The sequence below is a fragment of the Crocodylus siamensis genome, chromosome 11 (assembly GCF_052110815.1).
Source record: "Crocodylus siamensis isolate JL-2025a chromosome 11, ASM5211081v1, whole genome shotgun sequence".
Taxonomy (NCBI): domain Eukaryota; kingdom Metazoa; phylum Chordata; order Crocodylia; family Crocodylidae; genus Crocodylus; species Crocodylus siamensis.
Window position 1 is genome coordinate 50,079,557 of NC_143405.1, and position 22,386 is coordinate 50,101,942.

General features: G+C 40.4%; 1 protein-coding gene across 1 annotated transcript in view; it reads right to left on the reverse strand.

Moving 5' to 3' along the window:
* Positions 1 to 22,386, reverse strand: part of UROC1 (urocanate hydratase 1) — a 62,183-nt gene that overhangs the window by 35,539 nt on the left and 4,258 nt on the right. Inside the window, exons 2-8 of the mRNA XM_090021923.1 lie at positions 17,998 to 18,128; positions 14,573 to 14,666; positions 13,415 to 13,474; positions 9,102 to 9,230; positions 8,477 to 8,538; positions 7,370 to 7,436; positions 6,384 to 6,527 (exon numbers count right to left, since the gene is read on the reverse strand). Coding sequence (XP_089878049.1) covers positions 6,384 to 6,527; positions 7,370 to 7,436; positions 8,477 to 8,538; positions 9,102 to 9,230; positions 13,415 to 13,474; positions 14,573 to 14,666; positions 17,998 to 18,128 — 687 coding nt within the window. The remainder of the gene's footprint in view (positions 1 to 6,383; positions 6,528 to 7,369; positions 7,437 to 8,476; positions 8,539 to 9,101; positions 9,231 to 13,414; positions 13,475 to 14,572; positions 14,667 to 17,997; positions 18,129 to 22,386) is intronic.

The following is a 22,386-nucleotide window of genomic DNA, read 5'->3' on the forward strand; positions in this document are numbered from 1 at the left end:
TTCAGACTCCGAATCGGACAAGAGAGGAATCCTTTGGCCCAATCACCTGCTCTCAAACCAGAACAGATTTTAGAAAGCAAACTCCTGATTAGAGTTAGTCAGGAAATAGTTCACCCCCCCACCCCTCAAGATTATTTGTATTAAAGCTGTTTCCCCATTTTTACTGAATGATTTATGATTTCATTGAAAATTATGAAAACCAAAAATGTCCCTGTTTTCAGATTTTTTAATGAAAACCCAAGCATGGAAAATTCTCATGGAAATTAAAGAAAAAAACAACAACAAACAAACTAGTGGTGGCAATTTTTCTGCCAGCTTCATATCTGAGTAATTGAGATTTGGTTAAAGCAAAACCAACACCAGATTTCCTCTTGTAGAACTGGCTGGGAATTAAAAAAAAAACTCAGCCAACGTTAATAAAAAAAATGAGCAAGGGCTCATTCCTGGCCTTCTTCTGCCTCCAAGAGAGAAAGAAATGGGTCAAACTTAGATCCATGTATCCTCATTTTGACATGGAGGTCCCGGTAAGCTGAATTCCAACTCTGAATGTTGCACCACTCATAGTTTTTTAACATATTTGTGTTGACATGCATGGGATGAAGGCACACACATGCAGATGGACAGTTACAAGCCCCGTCTTTCCCAATTATTTTAGTGCAGGAAACGTTCCATCAATTCCCATGGCGCTGATGAGAGATATTGTTCAAAAACCCCAGTCTGCAGTGACATCAATGGAATCACACAGCAAGATCTCAGGTACATAAAAGCCTGTTTCTTTTTGTGTCTTGTTTTGCAACTAAGGTAAATCAACACAGGTGAAGAAGAGAACATAGAGCGTCACCTAACAAATGGACTCGGCTATCACAATTAAGAGTCTGGGTGTAAATCCCCTGCATTACTTGCTTTGCACATCACCACACTTCAGATCTGCCTTGACAGGGTTACAGAACTTTCTCATCATCCCACCAGCACGCCTAAAGATATTAACTTCCTTTGTACCAGACTCTAGACAAACATTTATGCTCTTTGATCAGTGAGCCAGCAGTGTTTAAAATGGCATTACCATTAACAGACAAACATTACCTCGGGTGCAAGTCCAGTGACTCCGGGGAGTTACACCATGAATCACTTTATCCCCTCAGCAAGTGCAACTAAAAATAGGATTCTGCTTCATGTTACACTTAGGAGGAAAGAGAGCTTCCGCTTTAATTCCTCCTGTCTCAACTTCAGAAGCCAGGGCTGACAAAATGATGTCTCCTGTACAATCCGTCAATGTATCTGCATAAATAGTTCCTTAAAATATATAGAGAGATATATATAGCTGCTATTCATGTGCATTCCTGAAACTCATTTCTGACAGGGACCATCCCACAGCAGATAAAAAACAGGTGACAATTAGTCTTCTGAACAAAATCATCTGGAGCAGTAGAGATGAAAAGGACAAGGAAGTGATGTGGGTAGCATCCCCTCAAAACCATTCTTCACTGAGTAAAACTTAAACAATCAAGATGACAAAGTGGAGGTATGGATACAAAATAATTTATTAATTTAAGCTAGCTTTCCTCACCTAGAAAGCTACCTGAAGAGTTCATCGAATTGATCCAACGTTGCTAAGACTTTAGCATTAGGGATGGGACCCTGCAAGACTGATGACATTCTAGCCTTTTAAAACTGGATCTCAAATCCAGATGCAGTGGGTCAGATTTACTGTGTCCCATGTGGGCAGTTTGATTGACCTAGGCTTTCAGATTCAGAAGTGGCATGGCCTACTTTGTTCTCCAGAGAGCTTTGCATGCAAAAGACAGGTGACCTACTAAACGCCAGCCCTCTCCACTGCTTGATCCTGAAAATGTTTCACTGTTTAGGAGCAAAGGCTTCCTGAGTACTGGTAATTCACTGACAAAGTCACCTTGTGGTCACTCCTGCAACTAGATCATCAACAATGTGCAACTAGATCATCAACAATGTTTTTTCCACAAACAGAATTTAGTGTTATCCTCACGGAAGAGACTAATATACACCTACTAAAATTATCAAAAAGTTGCTAAGCAAAATTGGTGACTAATTGGGGGAGGGTGGAATTGTAATTTTTTTATTTGATCTTGCTTTGCTTGATTTGTTGCAATATGATATTTTTTGGTTGCACAGAATTTCAGGGGAATGAGTTTGACTGATGTGCAGCCAGATCTCGATATCCTTTAGCATCTTGGGTTGAGACTATACAAGTAATTCCATGGAAGTCATATACTAAGGCCCCTGATAGACGTTGTACTTAAGACATGATTAACCAGTTAATTATATCTTAAGTAGTAACCCAGCCGCACATGAATGTAATAAAGGTGTGATAAAACAGGCTATAAGCCATGACATTATTACACAAAAAACATGTAATAACTTTGGGACTGATTCCCACTGTGACTCAAATTGAATGTGTGGCCAGGCTGATCAGCTGATCAGCCTTGACTCCAGTGTGCTGCTGAGGTTGGAAGCACCAATCACCTGACTGTTTTGCTACTTGCTGATCCATGATTCTGGGCTTCCCCTGTGCTGGCAATATGGCACAATTGGGAATTGGTCCATGACCCTATAATCACATCTCCTGCCCTACACATGTAGCATGGCAAGCAGCACAATTGCTGGGGGTGTAGATCAGATCCCATCATGCCTTTAATTGAATGTCTGACAGGGGCCTAAAATACAACAGGTGCATCTACATGTGCAAATAATGCGACATGATAAATGCCGGCACACTTTGTGCCAGAGTCAGCTGCTCCCAGGTACAGTATCTACATGTGCACCTGGGACCACAGCACTTTGAGCCAGGGCAGAGCAGCACCGGGGTGGCAGAAGGCACAGGTGGGTCAGCCTCAGGCTCTGGATGGCAGCATTGAGTGGCATGGGGCAGGAGTGCTAAAGTGCATGGGGCTGGCTGGGGCAGGAGTGCTAAAGTGCAGGGTTAGGTGGCAGGTAGCCCCACACTGTAGCATCCTTGTGCCCCAGTCACCCCCTGTCACCACCTACATGCGCGTTTTGGCAGTTAAGTACTCTATCACAAGATAGTACTGTGCTGGACAGTCTATGTTATGGCACAGGTAATTATTTTACTGTGCCCTAATACTAGCGCATGTGTAGACTGTGACGCTTTACTGGGGAGCTACTTAGTCAACTCTGCAGTGAAGCGCACGTGTAGATGCACCCAGGATGAATAAGAGCATCAGAATCTGGTTCTTTTTAATTATTAAACTTCAGCATACTACAGAGCAAGCAGCCTTCATGCTGCCTAGCAAATCAGCATGAAACTAACTTGAAAGGTTGCAATTAGTGATATATTGTACAAGATGCTATTAAAAAACTTTAGGACACAGCATCCATAAAACACTGCAACTGCTACCAGGTCATAGTTCAAAACAACTCCCCAGGAATGTATTTTATTGGCCAAGCAAAATATAATGTGTTCTTAAACCATTTAAAACTTCAATTACAATCCCTTCAATGAACTGTAAAAATTTATCAAATATTTTCTGAATGGTTTCATCTGCTCCCTTGAATAATGTAATTATTTTTAAGTAGTGTTTAAAAGAAAAATCAGAACTTTTATCCACATTGTTTCTATTTAAATTGTTTCAAATCTTGTCTGAGCTAATCTGGTGGAGAAATATAATGAATTGGATTTATTTGGAAACTAGGCTTTAAACCTAATGTAGAGATGAGATGTCAGGGATCATCTTTTCAGAACAATAAGCCATGTTGGTAGGATTTAGAGAGCTAAGTCAAGAAGCTTTGTGATTGTTGGACTTTGGATTCAATATTGCTAAATCACTTATACCTACCAGAGCAACTCTCTAAAACCCTAATTCAGAAGAAGAATTAGACATTTCAATGGATCTTTAAACACATACTTGATACTAATCATGTGTTTAAGTGTTTTGCTGAATAAATTAAAAAGGAAAATCAATGGATCTTCAAAGTGTTCAATGGGGCCAGAACTGTGTTTATATTTTTTTAGCAAAAGAATAAATGAATGCTTGTCTAACAAAACAGCTCGAATAATCCCAGATGATGCCTAACATTACATTTTGCAACATAGAAAACATTAAAGTTACGCAATTTAAACAGCTGGGGATCCATTCTGGTCTGAAATCAAACAAAACTTTAGAAGAAGTGAACATATAAATAGCATTAGAACATGAAAAATGCAAGCATTAAAAGATCTAAATGTTTTAAAATTATATTTCAAATCAAGTGGATTTAATTTTGATCTTATGAGTACACAGGTTTGTATACAAGCTTGTTAAGGTACACATGTTTTAGTAGTGTATTTTGTCACATACAACACACCCTGGAATACTCACCTTGCTTTCAAAAGGCAGAATGAAGAAACAAAAGATTTTTCCAGCATTATGGATGCATAGAGCAGGGAGGAGGCCTAATGTTCAGGTAACTCACTCTCCTTTTCCTGTTTAACTAAAGCTGAAATCTTAGCTGTTTCTAAGACTGGTGTCTCAGGGTGGATCTATGATTTTGAAAACAACTAAAGTTATCTCCAAGGCTGTGAAACAGGAAAAGGGAGACCAGAAGCAGCTAGCAGACAACACAATTGCCATAAGAAAGTTTAACCTGATTAGTAAAATATCAAGACCATTGAAAAGAGAGACAATAGTTAACCCCTTTGGACTGAAGAATAAGTCATTTAGGTAACTGATACCCTCAGCTGCCTGACTTGGTAATATACCAGCTGTTGCATGGTGGAGCAGGAATCAGAACAAGGTACTTCTATCCTGGTCATCAAATCAGCTTCCCCTGCTTAATATATACACTCCAATTTTAGGAGGCTGAGTTTTGGGAAAAAGGTGCAAGAAAATATGGTACTAGCATTTAGTACTAGGTGTGTTGCTTATGTCTTACATAAACATGATGGTCCCCTAACAATTATACTGATTGCTGATACATTCATGGTACTTAGCTCAGAGAGAGAAAATGGCTAATAGTTAATAAGCTATCATTAAAACTGATTTAAGTGGGGCTATGGGGAAAGACTGTTGCCATACACTCATTTTTTTAAGAAGACTGCTGTTGAACTATTTTCCTGTAGGGCTCAAATGTATGGCTCATTTGGGCAGACTTTGAACAGGCAAATATCACACCGGATCAAAGAGCAAACCCCCAAATTCACAACACCTTGGTAATACATGGTGAGTAGACGAGAGAATGGTCCCACAGAAATTCCCCAGTCAGTATAATTTCTCCCTCAGGGTCATTTACAAATTGGTGTGATTTGGAGCAATTCTGAGGCTGCGCTAAGATATGTTTAGGGATGAAATTGCAGAGGACTGCCCCCAGGATCCATTCAGGTGCATAGGAAGGTGCATTGAAGCCTATTCTCTTCAGTGTAGGACCAGGCTCGGGCTGTTCAAAGTGCTGATGCAGAATGAAGTGCCTCAAAGCTTTGTGAACCTAAATTAGCTCTCCGGAAAAGAACTAAGCAGAACTTTCCTGGCTGGTCAATTATCATCGATCAGGAAAGCCAGGATAAATGGTCTTCATCTGATCTGATCTATGACTCTAAGGTCAATAGATGCTGAGGCCTTGTTGCTTAAGGGAAGACTTTTCCAAAGTGCTGGCCATTGGCTTAACTCTGCTGCCATTGCAGTCAGCAGTAAAACTCAGTGATTTCAACTTCCGATGACCTTAGTGAGAGCCCAGTTAGCCCAATGCTGAGTACTTATGAAAACCCCACCTAAATGACTAGTACATTCCAACATTTCCATTAGGCATGCTTATAATTTGATGAGGCTGCCAGAGGCATTAACCACTAATCCTATTAAAATCACCCCTGTTTGAACAGCATTGGTCAAAATCATTCCTGGCGTAAGACTGCACAATTTTTCCTGAAGTATGTAGGAGTTACAGCTATTTACAGCAATGCTGAATTCAGCCTACACAGTCAAACCTGCCCACTCCACTGTGCCACTCCACTGATTTATTACTTATATAGCACCACGCAAGTAGCTGGCACTTTACAAACACAGAAAGACATGGTCTATAGTTTGAGGTCTAATACAATGAACTGGTAACAGTCAGACCACAGTGCTGGAGGAAAAGAAGGAGAGATTATAATAAGCAATGACAAAGATGTACAGTTCTGTGGAGAAAATATTGTTAATGAGTTCCAATAAGCTGTATGTTTTATATACTTAATAGAGTTTTGAAGATTGTAAATGACCAAGCAAATGAGCAGGAGAAGATGCAGCCAGAGTGGGGTTTGGCAAGGGAAGGCCAACCAGACAGAGAAAACAAGACATGCCTCAGCAGAGCAGAGAAATCTGAGACAGGACACAGAGCAACAGAAAGATCAAGTGACAATAAGGAGGTGCTGGTCTTACCTCAGCAATGATCCCAACGCATCCAACAATAACTGCAGCTTTAGCCTGGGCCCCACTCATCCCACCAAGGCCAGAGGTGACAAACACTTTTCCAGCCAGGTCCTCCACACCCAAATAGCGACGACCTGCATTCAGCACAGTCAGCTAAAGCACAGCACGCAATAAAGTAATGATTAGAGGCTCCTTTTCTTAAAAATCCTCCAGTTACTTTTATTTAATATGTCCATAACACTACTGCACTCTCACATTTGCGTGGAAGCTACATGTGTTTGTAAGTGGAATTTGTTATGGTGCCATAAGGCATTGGTCATTTTAGAAGGACCAAATGGTCCACCCTTTACAAGAAGTTTGGAATACAATGAAATCAAATTATGAAATTATTAACGCTCAGTGTCAGGAGAAACTATTGGGAGTGTCAGACAAGACAGCAAGTTGCTGAGTTCCACTCCAGAGTCATCACTTCTGATTATACTTGGGCCCCGCTACAGTGGAGGCCACTTGGACAAGATGATCTTTGGAAGTCTCTTCCAGCCCTCCATTTCTACGCTTGTAAGATAGTCAAGGTCAAAGACACTCTCACCAACAGCTTAGAGATGCCTGAATCAACCCTGCTATGAAGCCAAAGCAGGGAATGTGTGTTGATAAATGTTTCTTTAAATCCAAAAGGACTCAGTGGATACACTTTTGTTTACAGAAATCATACACAGAAGTCTTGAGACAGGACTTAAAGATGCTATACAAGAAGCACCTGGTAAAAAAAAACCAGCTAGTTTGTAGCTCTCCTGTTTTACCTAGACATCAACCCAACAGTCTCAAACTTGGAATGGGGGCCAGAGCTGTAGCTTGGAGGAGAACCACACATTTATTAATGTGGCAGCCAAATTAATTTCCTTTTATAGTCAGGAGCACCCTGATAACAGCAAGTAGAACAGCCCCGGCTAGTGGCCATCTCTAGGAGGGAGAGTTGCTGCTCCAAAATCTCTTACCACTGTTCCATGAACTATTCCCTGTGGTCCAATGTAGCAATAGCTCCCTGCCGTCATCTGGCCATACCTGGCAATAACAGCAAACTCAATGATATCACTTTTACCCAACTCAAAATAAAATTGCAATAAGAGCATTTTATATGGCTATATAATCTGTTATTAGCAGGCATCGTATTATCCCCACTTAACTGAATTGTTTCTGAATTAAAATTAAAAAATTGCCCATAAACATAAAAAGCAGGTTGCCCTTTCAATACCCCACCATTGGTTCAAGTGCTGAACTCCCACATTAAGCAAAGGGAGTTTCACATATGTCACTTATAATAGCACAATTGTGGTGCAAACACATACAATGGAAGCATGTGTTTATTTGGCTCCCAGGCAGTCCCAACCATTATATCTGACTCAACAATGTGAATGTCCAACTTGAGCTGGAAGTCCAGGAGCACTGGACAGTAAGATTTTTAAAAGCACTCTGGTTAAATGGTTGCCCTTATCCAAATGGTTTAAAAAATGCTACCCTGAGTGCCTACCCATGTGAAGTTCTTGAAAAATCCCAGCCTCCATGTTCACCCTCTATATTTACTCTCTTCCACATGCTCACAGCTCCTTATTTATGAACCTCTAATTCTCCATGGCTTTTAACAACCCTACAGCCATTCATTCTCTCACCAGCATGAACACTCATATAACTGGGTGGACAATCCCCTGCTCCATAAACTAAATGAACATGAAAAAAAAAATCAACTGAATAATTAATTCCAGAAATATAGCAAAAATCATGACAACTTCAGTTCTGCTTCAAGGTCCATGATTATGACTTTAGGACTCAGTGGCAAAGCCCTTACCTAAATGCTTAACTTCAAATGCCAGCATCACTGAAATTCATACTTATGCGCTTTGCAGACTATGAATGGGATAATTCATGCTCTTAAAGTTAAGCTTGGATTTAATGCTTTACCGAATCAGGGCCTTGATTCAGCTATGAAACCCAGTTAAAAGAAATTCTAATCAAATGAAAACTAGTCCCTGACTCCGTTCTAGCTAAGGTAAGACTGCAAATCTATACATTTGCAAACCTGGATTAGTAGTGAATATATATCTTACATTGTGACTCCCATTGCAAACATTTTCTCATATTCATCTCTGGAGGAATAGTTGGGTACAACCTAAAGAAAAAAATATGGAATTTAACCATTCTTTTCCACAGGCTGAAACCTGGAATTCTATTCACACAAAGGTAGCAAATCAATGGAAATCAGTAAGGCGAGTAGGTTTAAATCCCTATGTTCTAAAAGCACGGGAGAAGTGCCTAATCTGCCATGTAACTGTCTTTCAAATCTTAGATAAGGTAACTATCTATCCACAAGAAATGAAGTGATGTGTACTGATGGCTCAGGGGACTAGCAATGACATCCTTAATTTTTAGGTTCGTTGATTGTAGCTGACATTTACCTGAAGAACTTTGCCTGCCTTTCATCTCTAAAGCATTCATTCGATCTTCCCTGGGTAGGTAATGACAAAAGATTACTAGCATTGCAGGCTCCTACTGTCAGTGATCCTAATGGAGGCTTAAAGATATAGAAGGGGTTGCACTAGAATAAATGTGGGAATTTGGACCGATACATGTGTTCTAGTTGTGTTGCAATAAATTCAAATGATGAGAAAGCTCTAAGAAGGAATACATTTAAAAGGTAGGGTGCAGACAACAGAATGTGATGTGAATACCTACCATACCATTAGTGATGACTAAGCGAGGTGCATGCAGATGGCTGGGGAACAGGCCCAAAGGATGCCCACTGTACATCACTAACGTTTGCTCTTCAGTCACCTCGGACAAATACTGCATCACCAACCAGAACTGAAGGTTAAAGCAAAGGAAAACTAGTGAAGCTGTTTCCATCTCACATCGATCTTTCTTCACAGAGCTTTCAAGTTCCTAGTACAAAAACAGCTACGTGGAAAAATAGCAGGTTTTTTATATAGAACAGCAACCAGAGCCTTCACCACATTCTTCCTTTTAATAAGGCCCATTAAAAGGACATTGCATAGCAGGAAATACATAAATTACTACTGAGCAAAAGCCTGAATGAGATCCAGAAAGCAAAGCAAAAACAAAAATGTGCCTTTTCTCCCCCACTACAAAACCCAGAAACAACTTGCTAGCATTTTAACGAATCATTTTTAGAATTGTTCTAATTTTAACTTGAACTGGCAGTTTTCTGGCAAATTTCCCAAAGCCAAATGCTAAAAATTCTTCTTTAGAGTAACAATGTTGAAACGCCCACATAAACTATTGATCCTAACCTGAAAAAGGATATTTTAGTGTGGTTTTTCAGCTTGGAAATACATGAAGGTTACAATTTGCACTTGAAAAGGAAAGAATTGTTTGTCACAAACAGAAATCATCTTCTTCATGGATGAAAGAAAATGCAAAGCTTGGTGCACCCAGAAACAGAAAATTCCCCAAAAAACTTATAAAATTCAATAGTGGTTTGGGATTTATACCAGGGAGTAGAACTGAGCTGTTAGTATCTAAATTGGCTGCAAAAGTTGACTCAAGTCCATTGTTTCTCAATAGAGAGGAGTCCATATTATTTTGCACACTTTATTACTGTCCTAATTATACATGGTGAGGAATTTTCTGACAAAATGTTTCATTTTTTGTTGTTGTAACATGTCCTATGGGAATGTACATGCTAGTTTCAACAGCTTGTTTCAACTGCTCTCAGACAGGAAAAAAAGCTTCACCCATTTAGAACAGCAAGCAGCCCAGAGGTTAAGAGTATTTACCTTGAATTTGGGAGCTGGCAAGAAAAGGTACTACATTTTTGGTCTCTCACATCCTGGGTGGGTGCCCCAACTACTGGACTATTGACTATTCTGATTGACTATTCTGGGTGGATAAGGTTCTCTTTTTCCCTGTTTCCCCACCTTATAAAGACCTTTGAAAGGCTACAATTTTATCCCAGTGCAGAACAGGAAAATATTTGAAACCCTCAAAACTTCCACGGAGTGGGAAAATTATTTCCCATGTATCTCTAGTACTAAAGAACTGAAAACTCTCTAAATAGTTAAATCTTACTGTATTTCATGTCTTGTATTTCGTATGTGTGTGTGCACGTCTTTAATTAGTCAGAAGGATCAATGTAGATATCAGTGTTAGACATATATATGTATATATACTTACATACATATACCTATATACATACATATACACGTACATACATACATACACACACACACACACACACACACACACACACACACCAGCAGCAGCAGCATTTTCAAGAGAAATTTCACAATGACTTTTTTAAAAATGCACTTTTTAGGACAACACTACAGAGAACAGAGTGTACCCATCATAGCTGGATCAGTTATGCAATTGCTACTCAGTAATAATCAGTAACAAAAAGTTATTGTTTGTTCTGCAATGAAGACTGGCAGACCACAGCTCTATCTAACTTGGACAAGACTGCTGGAACTGGAAATGTATCCACATTTTATCCATTTTTACCTTGTAGTTCAGCATCTGCCCCAAGGACTGTCAGCCTTCTAAAGCAAATGCATGCAGCTGATCTAATTGCAGGTGCTGTCCACATTAAATCTGCTGTATGATCTATATGGAACAGGGTCCTTAAATGTGCAGTGCATTTTCACAGCACCTTTCCTTCAAGGTCTCAAAGGATTTTACAAATGAATTATGGTTTTTAAAAAAGGTCCAAAAGAGAGGTAAGAATTACCACTGCTATTTTACAGAGTAGGAAATGGGGGGCATACAAATTGTCCCATAGCCACATGTGGCGCTTGTAGTAGGACTGGAAACAAAACTCCAGCCTGATATCTCTCAGCCTTGTGCTATAGTCACAAGACCATTCATCTTCTCTGATCAGGAGGGCAGTCGAAGAATTTCTTTTAAAACTAAGAAAAGGATAACTTCACCAAAGCTGAACAGGGATATCTGGTATAAAGCATGTTTGTCTGAAAAGCACTTTCTGGTATAAATGGCCTTAGAATAACATGTAGAATCATACCAGGCCAGGAGACGCTCTGGGAGGGAGGCAGAGAGCTAGGAGGCCTTTAGACTTCCTCAGCCCTGAGACTCTCTATCTTGAAGGGGGTCTAGCCCTTTTTTCCTCTGCACATCTGTCCTGCTCTGCCAGCAACAAACAAGGACCCCAGCCCTAATTCATCCTTTCACTGCTCTGCAGCCTTTGGCATGTCTTGTGCCTCAGAGGTTGGACGGAGGGATGAATTCCAATGCCTGAAAAGACTGCATCTGGACACAGCTGTCCAGAGGGCCCTAGAACAGCTTTTCCCTTTTGTCAGTGCTTCCCAGACCATAGACAATCTGGTTCTGAGTGAACAGAATAGAAAGCAATGGATTAACCCTATAATTAATGCCAGTGACTTCCTTGAAATGTTTTCTGAAGGTAAATTTTAGTGTTGTATAACATGAGACAGCTACATTGCAATAAATCTTATTTTTGGATGGAATAGGGAGAACATACAGCAGTGGTTTCCAAACTGTGGGTCGCAACTCCAAATGGGGCCGCAACATCAGTGGATGGGGTCGTGGCGTGGTGCTTTCTTCCACGCCAGGTCTCACCCACTGAGCTGCAGAGGCCCAGAGGAAGGGCAGCAGGGTGGGGAGCCCCAAGCCCACAGTGGGCAGCCCACAACCTTCCCCTCCCCCCAACCCCAGGCTCTGCTCTGGCCGTGCTGCCTGCAGGAGAGGGGACAGAGGCAGGGAGACAGGGAGCTGGGCTGTGGGCTCCAGCCTCAGCAGCTGCTGCTTCCTGTGGGTGGCAGCTGAGGCCCAGGTGTGCTGGGGTGGAGGAAAGGGGGCTGCGGGCCCTGGCCCTGGGGCACCTGGGGAGATTGGGGGACTGCAGATTGGGAGTGAAGGGCACTAGCAGTGTTGGGGACTGTGAGTTGGGAATGAGGGGCCATATTGAGGAAATGGGGTCATAAATGGGGTCATGCTGAGGAAAAGTTTGGGAAAGACTGACATACAATATGCAGAGGAAGTTGCATGAAAAAAGTTTATGATGTATTGAACATTCTGGCCCTGGGTTTACATTCAAATCTCTACTCACTCTTTGCCACTATAAGAAAATCTAAATAATATTAACCAAACTGAAATTACAGCCTACAAAGAGCTAGAAGGTCACCTGGTACTTAATACTTATGTCTTTGGCTAATCTTTAACTCAGTTGGAAACAAATTCAAGACCATGGTTTCTAAGTCAAGCCCAACACTGTTAATATGTTGCATTTTGTGCAAGCTACTGTGAAATCATTAGAAACAACAAAACAAATATATATTCTTGCTTCTTAGGATTCAGTTTGCCTCTAAAAATAGCTGTACATACCACAGGCGTATGCATATTTACAACAGGAAAATACAGAATTGGTTTTAAAATACACAATGGGTGTGTCTACACATGCATTTATGCCAGCTTAAATTTATTGTGCAGTAAATTACCATGCAGTAAGCAAGAATAGGCTGGCATCTACACATGCAGGAGTTAAAACATATTAACGATGTGTAGACTGTTCTCACACACAGTGTTACTGTGCAGTAAGGTATCTATATGTGCATTACTGTGCAGTAACTAATTGAGTGTAAATTTACTACCTGAATCATGCAGGTATCGAATTTATGCTCAAGTAGGCATAAGTTGCCATATTTACTGCATAGCACAGGCATGCACATATAGACATGTGTCCCTACTGTGCAGTAATTTTAGTTACTGTGCAGTAAATGCACACATGTAGATATGTCCAGTTATCCGCTGCTTGCCACTTTTATGTTGCAATACTCCTATTGGCAGCATTTGTTCTTTTCATTAAATAAAACTATGTATATCTTTGAAGTTTATAACTTAGCATTCATTGCTCCAGATAGGATGTTTTGAAATATTATGAGACCAAGACTGCCAAAAAATTGTCACCGTCTCTGTCTACACAGAATGGTTTTGGATGGCTGAAGTGTAAATCTGATCAATCTTTTCACAACAGTGAAGATGTACCAATGCCATACCTGAGCCCAGTTGCTGAAGACTTGTCCATTTCCTCCATAAGTTACAAGTTCCTGTGGAAACTGAGAAAGGTACATTTCAATAATTTTTAATGAAGTGTTTTCCTAAAACATTTTGGAATGGCTCCCTGCTACCTCTCAAAACTCTGTAGTCCCTCAACCCACCCCTAGACAGGAAATATAATCTCCATTGGTTCATCTTGCTGTGTTTGTTTGGACCATTGCCCTCTACCATAGTTGTCTCCTTGCCCAGGGACTATATTTTTTCTATATTTACTGACACAAAAAGAGACCTATTAAATTTGCACTACCAACACCCCAGGCTCAATAAAACTAAATAATTTGGGTCTTTATATACCCCTATTCCAGTCTTCATTAATAGCAGACCTCTGTAAGAAAGGCTGAGTAGCTAAAGGAATCTAGTAGTCACCATCTACACTTCAGAATGATTTAAAGGGTGTTGGACTTGTGACAGAAATGTCCTGGTTGGTACTGAAGCCTTCAACAAAAGCAAGGCAATGTCCTTTACCATATAAAAGAGCCCTCTAGCATGCATGACTCCCATCAAAGTCAATAGGAGTGAAGCAACTGGGACTGAAGAACTGAACCATACATAGGACATAGTCCTGAGAAACATGACATTCCCTCAACCCTTACTAAGACATAACACAACATAGATTTCCCTCAGTCCTCCAAAGATATCAGCTCCTTGGATACTATATGGATACCCTTCTGAAGATATTGAAAATTAACTGGTTGTGTGCTTTAATGCACATTAGCCTATTTTAATGCACATTAAAGCATCTTTAAAAAATGTACTTTTTAGTTAACATGCATTAAAATAGGCTAATGTGCCTTTTTCTAGTACCTCACAATGGAGGTACCAGATTTAATGCTCAATCCTAGAGCACATAAGTGAACATGCAGATGTGCCCAACCGATACATAGAGCAATTCACCTTTGTGCAAAGGGCCAGTGTAAGGCTCATGCACTAGTTAAAACCCATTTAACCATTATATTGAGCATCATCTGCGCAGAGATCCATTTCATTGTAAGTGTCTGCACTGCTCAGTTTATAGGTGAGCACATGCAGGAAGTGACCTGCAGAGCTGCTCCTGTTCTGTGAACAGTTTTGAGACCTTTATTTTCATTGTGCCATACCTGTGCTACTGAGGGATCCAAGTTATTCATGATCATGTGCATGATTGCAGCAGCTGATTTGATCTTGCAAGGATATTCCTCTATGGGGTAGGCTCTGAAACAAACAAACACCCAAAGGATTTTTCTTTCAAGCATGTTTTAAAAAAAAAGGGGTGGGGGACACTGAACAAAACCTGAATTGCCACCAAACTTCCTAGAATTGCACATTCGTAAGAGAAGAATAAAAAATAAAATAATGATTCCTGCTAATTAACAGACAAAGCCTTTTTTGATACGTATCAGAGCTAATTAAAGACTGTTTAGGAACACTCTTATTCAGCCCGTTTCTCCTGTCAATTGCTGAGGTCATGAATCATGAACGGGTACTAAGCTGAGTGACAAAAACAAGTTGTTCTTATTTCTCTTCCATCCTAGCTTTGCAAAGCCAATGCAATGAACTGACAGCTGGATTCTTCCTGGAGCACCATCACCTTGTTTGATTACTCAGTTCCAGCTATACTGGATGCAATGGGTATGTAGAGACTGGCTCCGCCCTGAACTGAAGAGCACCACTGAGAAACATGCCCTACCCATTCATTCCTACCCCATTCATTCCTACTCTGTGTAGGCCAAACCCTGGAAATGGTGCAATGTAGCTGCCTTACAGCAACTCTGAGAATGCACCCCAGTGCCAATCTCAGGCTCTCCATCTTGAGCTGCACTGCTCTAAGGTAGCTTTGTTGCCTTGGTGAACAGAGTAGGGGGTATGCTTCAGGGCAGCACTCTCAACGAAATGGTAGAAATGTCCGGTGGGGTTTCACAAATATCACTGAGGGCACAGTTTGACCTGCACAATGCTGGTTACTAATGATGATTCTTGAAAAGGAAAGAACCCAGTTTGATTCAAGGCAGTTTCATACACCAAGGCTAACTTGTGAAATAATCTCATTGTGACCTTGTGTTCCCCCATCTACTTGTCATATCAACATGTCCTATGACTTCTAGTCTTACAGTTATATCGCAGGCTCTTTAAGGCAGGGATGATCTCTTTGTTATGTGCCTGTACACAGCCCACCACAAAAGTGCTAGGGACTCTTTGGTCTATCATCATCATCTTCACAGTAGAGCATAACCATGTTAAAAAGATTTCACTATATTGCTTCCTCTATACTGAAAGCAGAAAAGTTATGGCCATTTAAAGTTACTTCAGGTAGACCAGACAATTCATGTTTCTTCATTAGCATGCACTCTCCCAAAAGTCAGAGATTTGTTTCATATGGAAGGACATTTCTGGAAAAGTGAGGATAAAGACTGACAATTGTAACAATTATTCATCTGCTGGCCCAGGATTTGAAATGTATATTGTATTGATTTAGCAGCTGGTCTCATCCCATAGGCACATATCCTTTAACTTATCTGTTTTCTGCAGGATAAAGATGAAAATGTATCATGGTCTTTGTCAAAGCAGGAGGAAATTCATTTTTAGTGGGCTTATCTACATCTTACCCTATGTGGCCGTAGCACGTTGCTACATCACCATGGCATGTCTCTATTTGCTGTAGTGCATTGCTATGGCAATGGAGGGCGATGTGGGTTTACACGTGAGTGGCAGCTACTTTACCAAAGCAGCACGCTTCCCCATTTTAGTGCACCACTATGGTAAAGTAGCAACGAAACCTATCCATGCGCCATGCGCATGGCGCAGTACAGGCAGTTACTGCGCTGTGCTTTAGTACTTCCTTTTGGTACTTCCAAAACAAAGTACTAAAGCACAGCACAGTAACAACAGCACCACAGGGTGACGTGTAGACACACCCAGTGGGATTTTTTATTTTTTATTGTTGTTTTGCTTTGTTTCATTTGCAGGGGTAACAAAATAACAATATATGGGAAAACTGATGCCAATTTATAGGACTAAGCAACTTTAGAATCTTAATTAAAATGTAAGATTAATGAAAGCAAAAGCAACTTTACAAAGCACATTCTTAGGTATCTCTTAGCACAAAGCATATTGACACATACATATTGATATTAATGGAACACAACCAAACTCGAATATGTTCCACAGGAAATACACAACAAACCACAATCAAATCTTAGAAGACGGAAAAGAAACATTTTGGGTTTTATTCCTGAGATTCTGAGAGAGTGTTAAAAATGTTGAAAAAGAAAAATACACAAACTTTTAGAAGTAGCAGTATAATCACAGATTCATTCACATCAGAGGTGACCTGCTGAGTCACCTACTCCAACCCAGTCAGTGGAAGTCTGTTCTCAACATATTACTCAAAGCTACATTCTACTGAAAACCCAACTTTTCTATTCAGACAACACTTCTGCTCTCTTTAAAGAAAGTGTTTGGTTTATCTAGGCCCCAATTTAATGTTGAGAGCTTAGAAACAGTTGTCTACACAAATCTGAGTGATTTATTGTTATTTGTCTTATTTATTTAGATTTCTATTCAGATATTAAACAGGCCCTTGTTTGATGCAAGAAGCAATTTATCAGACTCAAAAAAGAGCAGATAACACTCAACAAAACTGCTCTGCTCCAAAAACCTATGTGCCATCAGATCTGTCCCCCAAACCATAAGGAAAACCTTGAGGCATGCTCCAACAATCAATCAGCAGGCCCAGCATATTTCAGACTGGGGTCACAGTGGGTAGGCTACACAGATCAGAGCTGCTTATGGGGAATACTCTTTGTCCCTTTAAAATCGGTTCAAATGCCTCCCCTCTGTGACATGAAGACTGACTTTCTTAAACAGAAAGGTCTCGTGTCATTCAGGGCCTCTGAGCAATCCTTGATTTACCAATTGTGGGCCTCAATATTACAGCAGTGTATGGATATCTCAGACCCAGCGGCTGGGTCGAAATCTCAGGTCTATAAATACAACAGGGTAGTTATGACAGCACACAGAATAGAGGAGAGCAGCTTTCATTTGAGGAGAGCAGTGTAATGGTAGAAAGAAAAGGGAAGGGCCAATAGCCACCAACAAGGGTGTACAATATTTTCCTCATGGATCAGGTTACTAATGTCGAGGTAATAAGTAATTAGTAATAATTACTAATAATTAATAATAACTAATAATTAATTAGTAATTAGTATTAATGGTCACTAATGATGAGGAATTTCATGTGGCCAGAAAGCAGTAAAGAGACTGAAGCATGAAGAAATTCTGCTATGTGGCTTACGGACTTCCCAAAACTATACCCAGGACTCAGGACAATCAGGCACTGTTTTATAATCCCACACAAAAAACCACTATATTCACTCATTTCACTAATGAGTCTTGACACAATTTCCAGAAAAGCTAAAGTAGGGCTTTAGTGGTGCACAGGTCTCAAGCTACCTCTATATCCAGAGGTGATTTTCATGCCCAAAGTGGAATTAGTATGTAAGTGGTTGCTGCCTGGAAATTTTGAAGCACACATCCCAAACCTTACCTCATCTCAATGTGCGGATAGAATCTATACATGTAAATATGTCCATAGCGCCTAAGCTCATCTTCAAATTCGGATGCCAGCAGTTGGTGTAATTCAGGTGGGAAATAACGCAAGGAGTTCTGCAGAGCCAGCTGATGGGAAAAAAAAGGCATGAGTAAAATGAAGTGAGCAGCTACCACACCCATGATCTATACTGCACTCCATGGGAAACCTGCCCAGATTATGAGTATTCAAGGATGCTGACCTTAGAAGAGTAAGGACCCAGCAAGTGAGAGAGACAGCACTTCTGGTGAAACTTCTTTATCCTAATTCTTGCACAAGCCAAAGTACTCAAACCCAGTTTCTATGATGTACCTAATTTCCACTGTGCACAGCAAGAGAGGTCAAAAAAGGAGCCGGTGGAGGGTAACTGGAGTATGTTAGCACTCTGGCCACTCCTTTCATGCCTCCAACACGTTCCTCCAACTGGTTCAGGAGGGCAGTGATGAACAATTACGCCCTGGCCACGTCTACACAAGGTGCTGACTGCGCAGTAGCTCGTGACTACTGCACAGCAGCACCATGTGGCACGATGCATGATGCAACGCTACTGCGCAGTAGTATCGAGCTACGGCACAGTCAGCATCACTAAACAGCCATTTGGGGACGCTACTGCACACTGACTCTGGTTACTGCTCAGTCATTTAGCACTTGTGTATGCAGTAACAACTGCGCAGTCAGCACCTTGCATAGACCTGGCCCACCCCTGATGCCCCTAGCTATGGAGATATAGCCAGTTTATGGTCTCTCTGAAGCACTAAAATTGCACATGGGAGCTAAAGAGGACCAGAGAATCTGGCCTTCTGAGAAGTTTATTGAGCAATGCTCTGTGATAAAGAGTAACATGACTTTCTGCTCAAGCTTCAGGGCAGTGACCAAGTCTTCAGTGTTTCAATGAAGCACTGTGCATTAGGTGCTACCTCCTTACTAGTGTAATGCACAGTATGTCATTCATAGTCTGGGGTGATTTCTAGTGATTTTTTTATCTTCTTAATGTGCCTACATAATTCCTATTAATGCAAGTAAGATATGTGAATCTAGGATCAAGCATAAATGTGATGTGCCTGGTTATTTTTAAAAGTGTTTGCCTGTCATTTCTAATCCCTTGCAAAGAAATATTCTCCTAATCTTTGTTCTTAGTGAAGAATTTTTAGAAACAATCCTATGAAGGGAATTAAAATCAAGGAGACATGTGGCATTTGATTATGTGCAAAATTTGCTTATGTGCAAAAAGTTCACTCCAGATAGAATTTATATGGGATTTAAGTGATAGATAGGCCTTCTGGCTCTCTACCTCAGCATAAATTTTACTCAAAGAGTACACTCATAATATACGATGACACTTGGTAATCTGTGCTTGTCAGATCATTCCCATATAAAGTATTATTACAAGATTAAAATTCAAGGGTTTTTTTTTTATATTCCTTACAACTTGAAAAATCAATGAGTTTTTAAAGAAAATCTTGTTATCTTGCACATTATTCAGCCAAAACCAAGATGAATGTCAGCTAAAAATGGGTCAGCTTTTGAGAAAAGAAAAGAAAAAACAAGTCTATTTTCTAGTAGAGAAAAGCATGAAATACATAAAACAGGCAACATTTAAAAACTTTACAATTCTTGATTTGGATATTAAAAGCCATTTTTATCCAGTGTTGGCCACACCTAAATGTCTGCTTATGAGTGACCGACAGAAATAATAAAAATGCTGTTTATTTTACCTGAAATTTTTAATTGTCCAAATGGTCAGTAGTAGATATCATTTTGGGTAAAATATGTAGTTTTTCATGTATATATAATTGTTCTGCCAGCGGGGAACACAACTAGCATTTCTAAGATTATTTCAAGCGGTATAAAAATGTAAGCTATTTTACTAGCATCGCCAGCTCTTTCACCCAGGTCATGTTCTGCAGGAGATTTGGTAGGCAGTGGTCTTTCCTGCAAGCCAGCACTGAACCAGTTCCTTATTGCTGCAGTAAGGGGGCACTGTGCCTCCAAGGGTGATGCTATTCAGAACCACTAACGTGAGATTTCCTGAAACTTTCATTAAGATCAAAGGTTTTCACTGCTGTATCATAAGCAAGTATACACGACATGCTACCAGGCCAAACTTCTTCCAACCCAGGTTCAAGCTGGCTAAGAATACTTGTCCTTTTGTGTCCTACGCCATTGAATAGGGTATTGCTGTGCATCATTAGCAGTTATAGCGTTTCTCCCTTTCCGTATTAAAGTGATTATTGTGTACTGCAGGCTGCACTGGGCCACTGCTTTCAAAGATGCTGCCCACAGCATGCAAAGCATTTTGGTATCCTTTTGGATGAACAATGATATACATGTGTCATTAACTTTAGTCACTTTTTAAGTCATATACCAAAAACGTATTTCCCTTTCCACTCTATTAGCACCATACAAGAGTAAAGAGTGTACAACCTTTACAAAGCTAATTGCCTGCAAAGATCACCAAAAAGATTTTCCATTTGCATTATAAATGGCAGCACTATCCATGCTGCTTTCCACTGAAGATATTTCGAATAACTTCCTCTAGTTGTTTTGTGAGGTTTCGAGATATAGTTTGCTTTACTTTGAAGAGAGCCCAATAAGCCACCATGCAGGTTTGGAGAGGACTCAGTGCTGCAAATATACCCTGCGCTTGTAGCACCCTCTGGTGGCTGTACAGGGGAGCCACGGATGCAGTTATTTTGCAGAAAACTGGGATTAACGGCACCCAGAATACTGTGGGGAAAACACATGGCCCCCCTCATTCTTGATGAATTTAGCATAGGTCCTTCTCTGAAGAGAAACCACTTTAGCAAGAACCTTGAAAGCCATATAAAGCCCAAGTCCTGGCCCAGTCTAGTTGGCTTCAATGGGGCCACGGTTTGACTCTTATGGCTGGAATTTTTCAGCTATCTCATCATTTGTGCCCCCAAATTTTCCACATGCAAAACTCCCTCTGCCATCCGTAGGGTCTTCCAGAAGAGTCAAAATGAATGCAGTGCAGTTGTGAACAGATCACCTAACCATGAAAGGAAGTGGTACTGGCATAGCCATGCTTGGTATTGAGCCCAAGGGGTCAAATCTCCTTGAAGTCAATAGTCGTCCTGATTCACACCAGCTGAAGATCTGGCCAATAATCTGGAAGCTGGGACCCTCATTGAGAGTATGAAAAAGAAACAAGAAAACATCCATTTTGGGGGATGTTAGAAATGCAAATTCCTTTTCAACTGCCACCCATTTCTTCAGCATCTTGATAAGCGGTTGCTTCTCAAGAGCTTGTTAGCTAATGCAAAAGCCCAGCTATCATTAACATGGGATGGAATCTGAGGTTTTTTGTTATTGGACATCTCAGCTGCAATAAGGCATAAATACAACAATCAGGATCTGAAGAATATCTAAAAAGAGGATAAATCTGCCTCGCACTGCTTAAAAATAAAACATAGTCAGGGTTAAAAATCCATGTGGGAAAAAATTTTTGTGAAACACAAAAAGACAAAATGTTGCAATATTTGAAGTCATGGCTGTATTCTCCCATGGGAATTGGAATGCAGTAGGAATGAAAATATTATGTTTCTAACCTGCTTTGAGTGACCCCATGTTGTCCAATAAATACTCTGCATAATTTGTAGCATAATGGCATTGCTTGGGGATATTTTTAACTTCTTCTATAAATACAAACAGTAAAATGGGCAAGCTAGTATTACAGCTGGGTAAACAGTGCATGTGCTTTTTCTAAATATCGATTTGGATTTTTAAGTAAAATTCACTTGCACTGAGCTTATGCCCCATTTACTTTCCCTGCCACTGGGAGACCGAGCTTTGCTGATGCAAACATTCGTGGAAATGAATGTCAAAGTTTTATGAAGGTCTAGAAGAAGGGATACCAGAATGATCAGCAGAGCAAAAAACTTACCATATTAGAGGGCATCAAAGAAACTTGACTCATTTAGCCTAGCAAGTGCAGGATGACAAGAGATATAACTATGAATTTAGCAGAAGAGTAAATACCAGTTAAAAGAAGAGCTATTCAAGCTAAAAGACAACACTGATATGAGAACAAATGGATATAAACCAGCCGTGAATAAATCTAGGTTGGTGTTTAGAAAAAGGTTCCTCACCATCAGAGGAGTATGGTTCTGGGGGCCACCAGTAAAAGTTTTGGGGGCTAAAAAAACTAGCTAGTTTTAAGGTGGAGCTTGTTTAGTTCCTGACATGGTTGCCTGTAAGAACAGGGGACTGATGACCCGGAAAGTCCCTGCAAAACCTATGTCCATGTTCCTGGGAACCAAATTGAATTGAAAGGATTGATACCAATACCATAAGTTCACCAGTATGTTCAATCATGAACGAGAAACA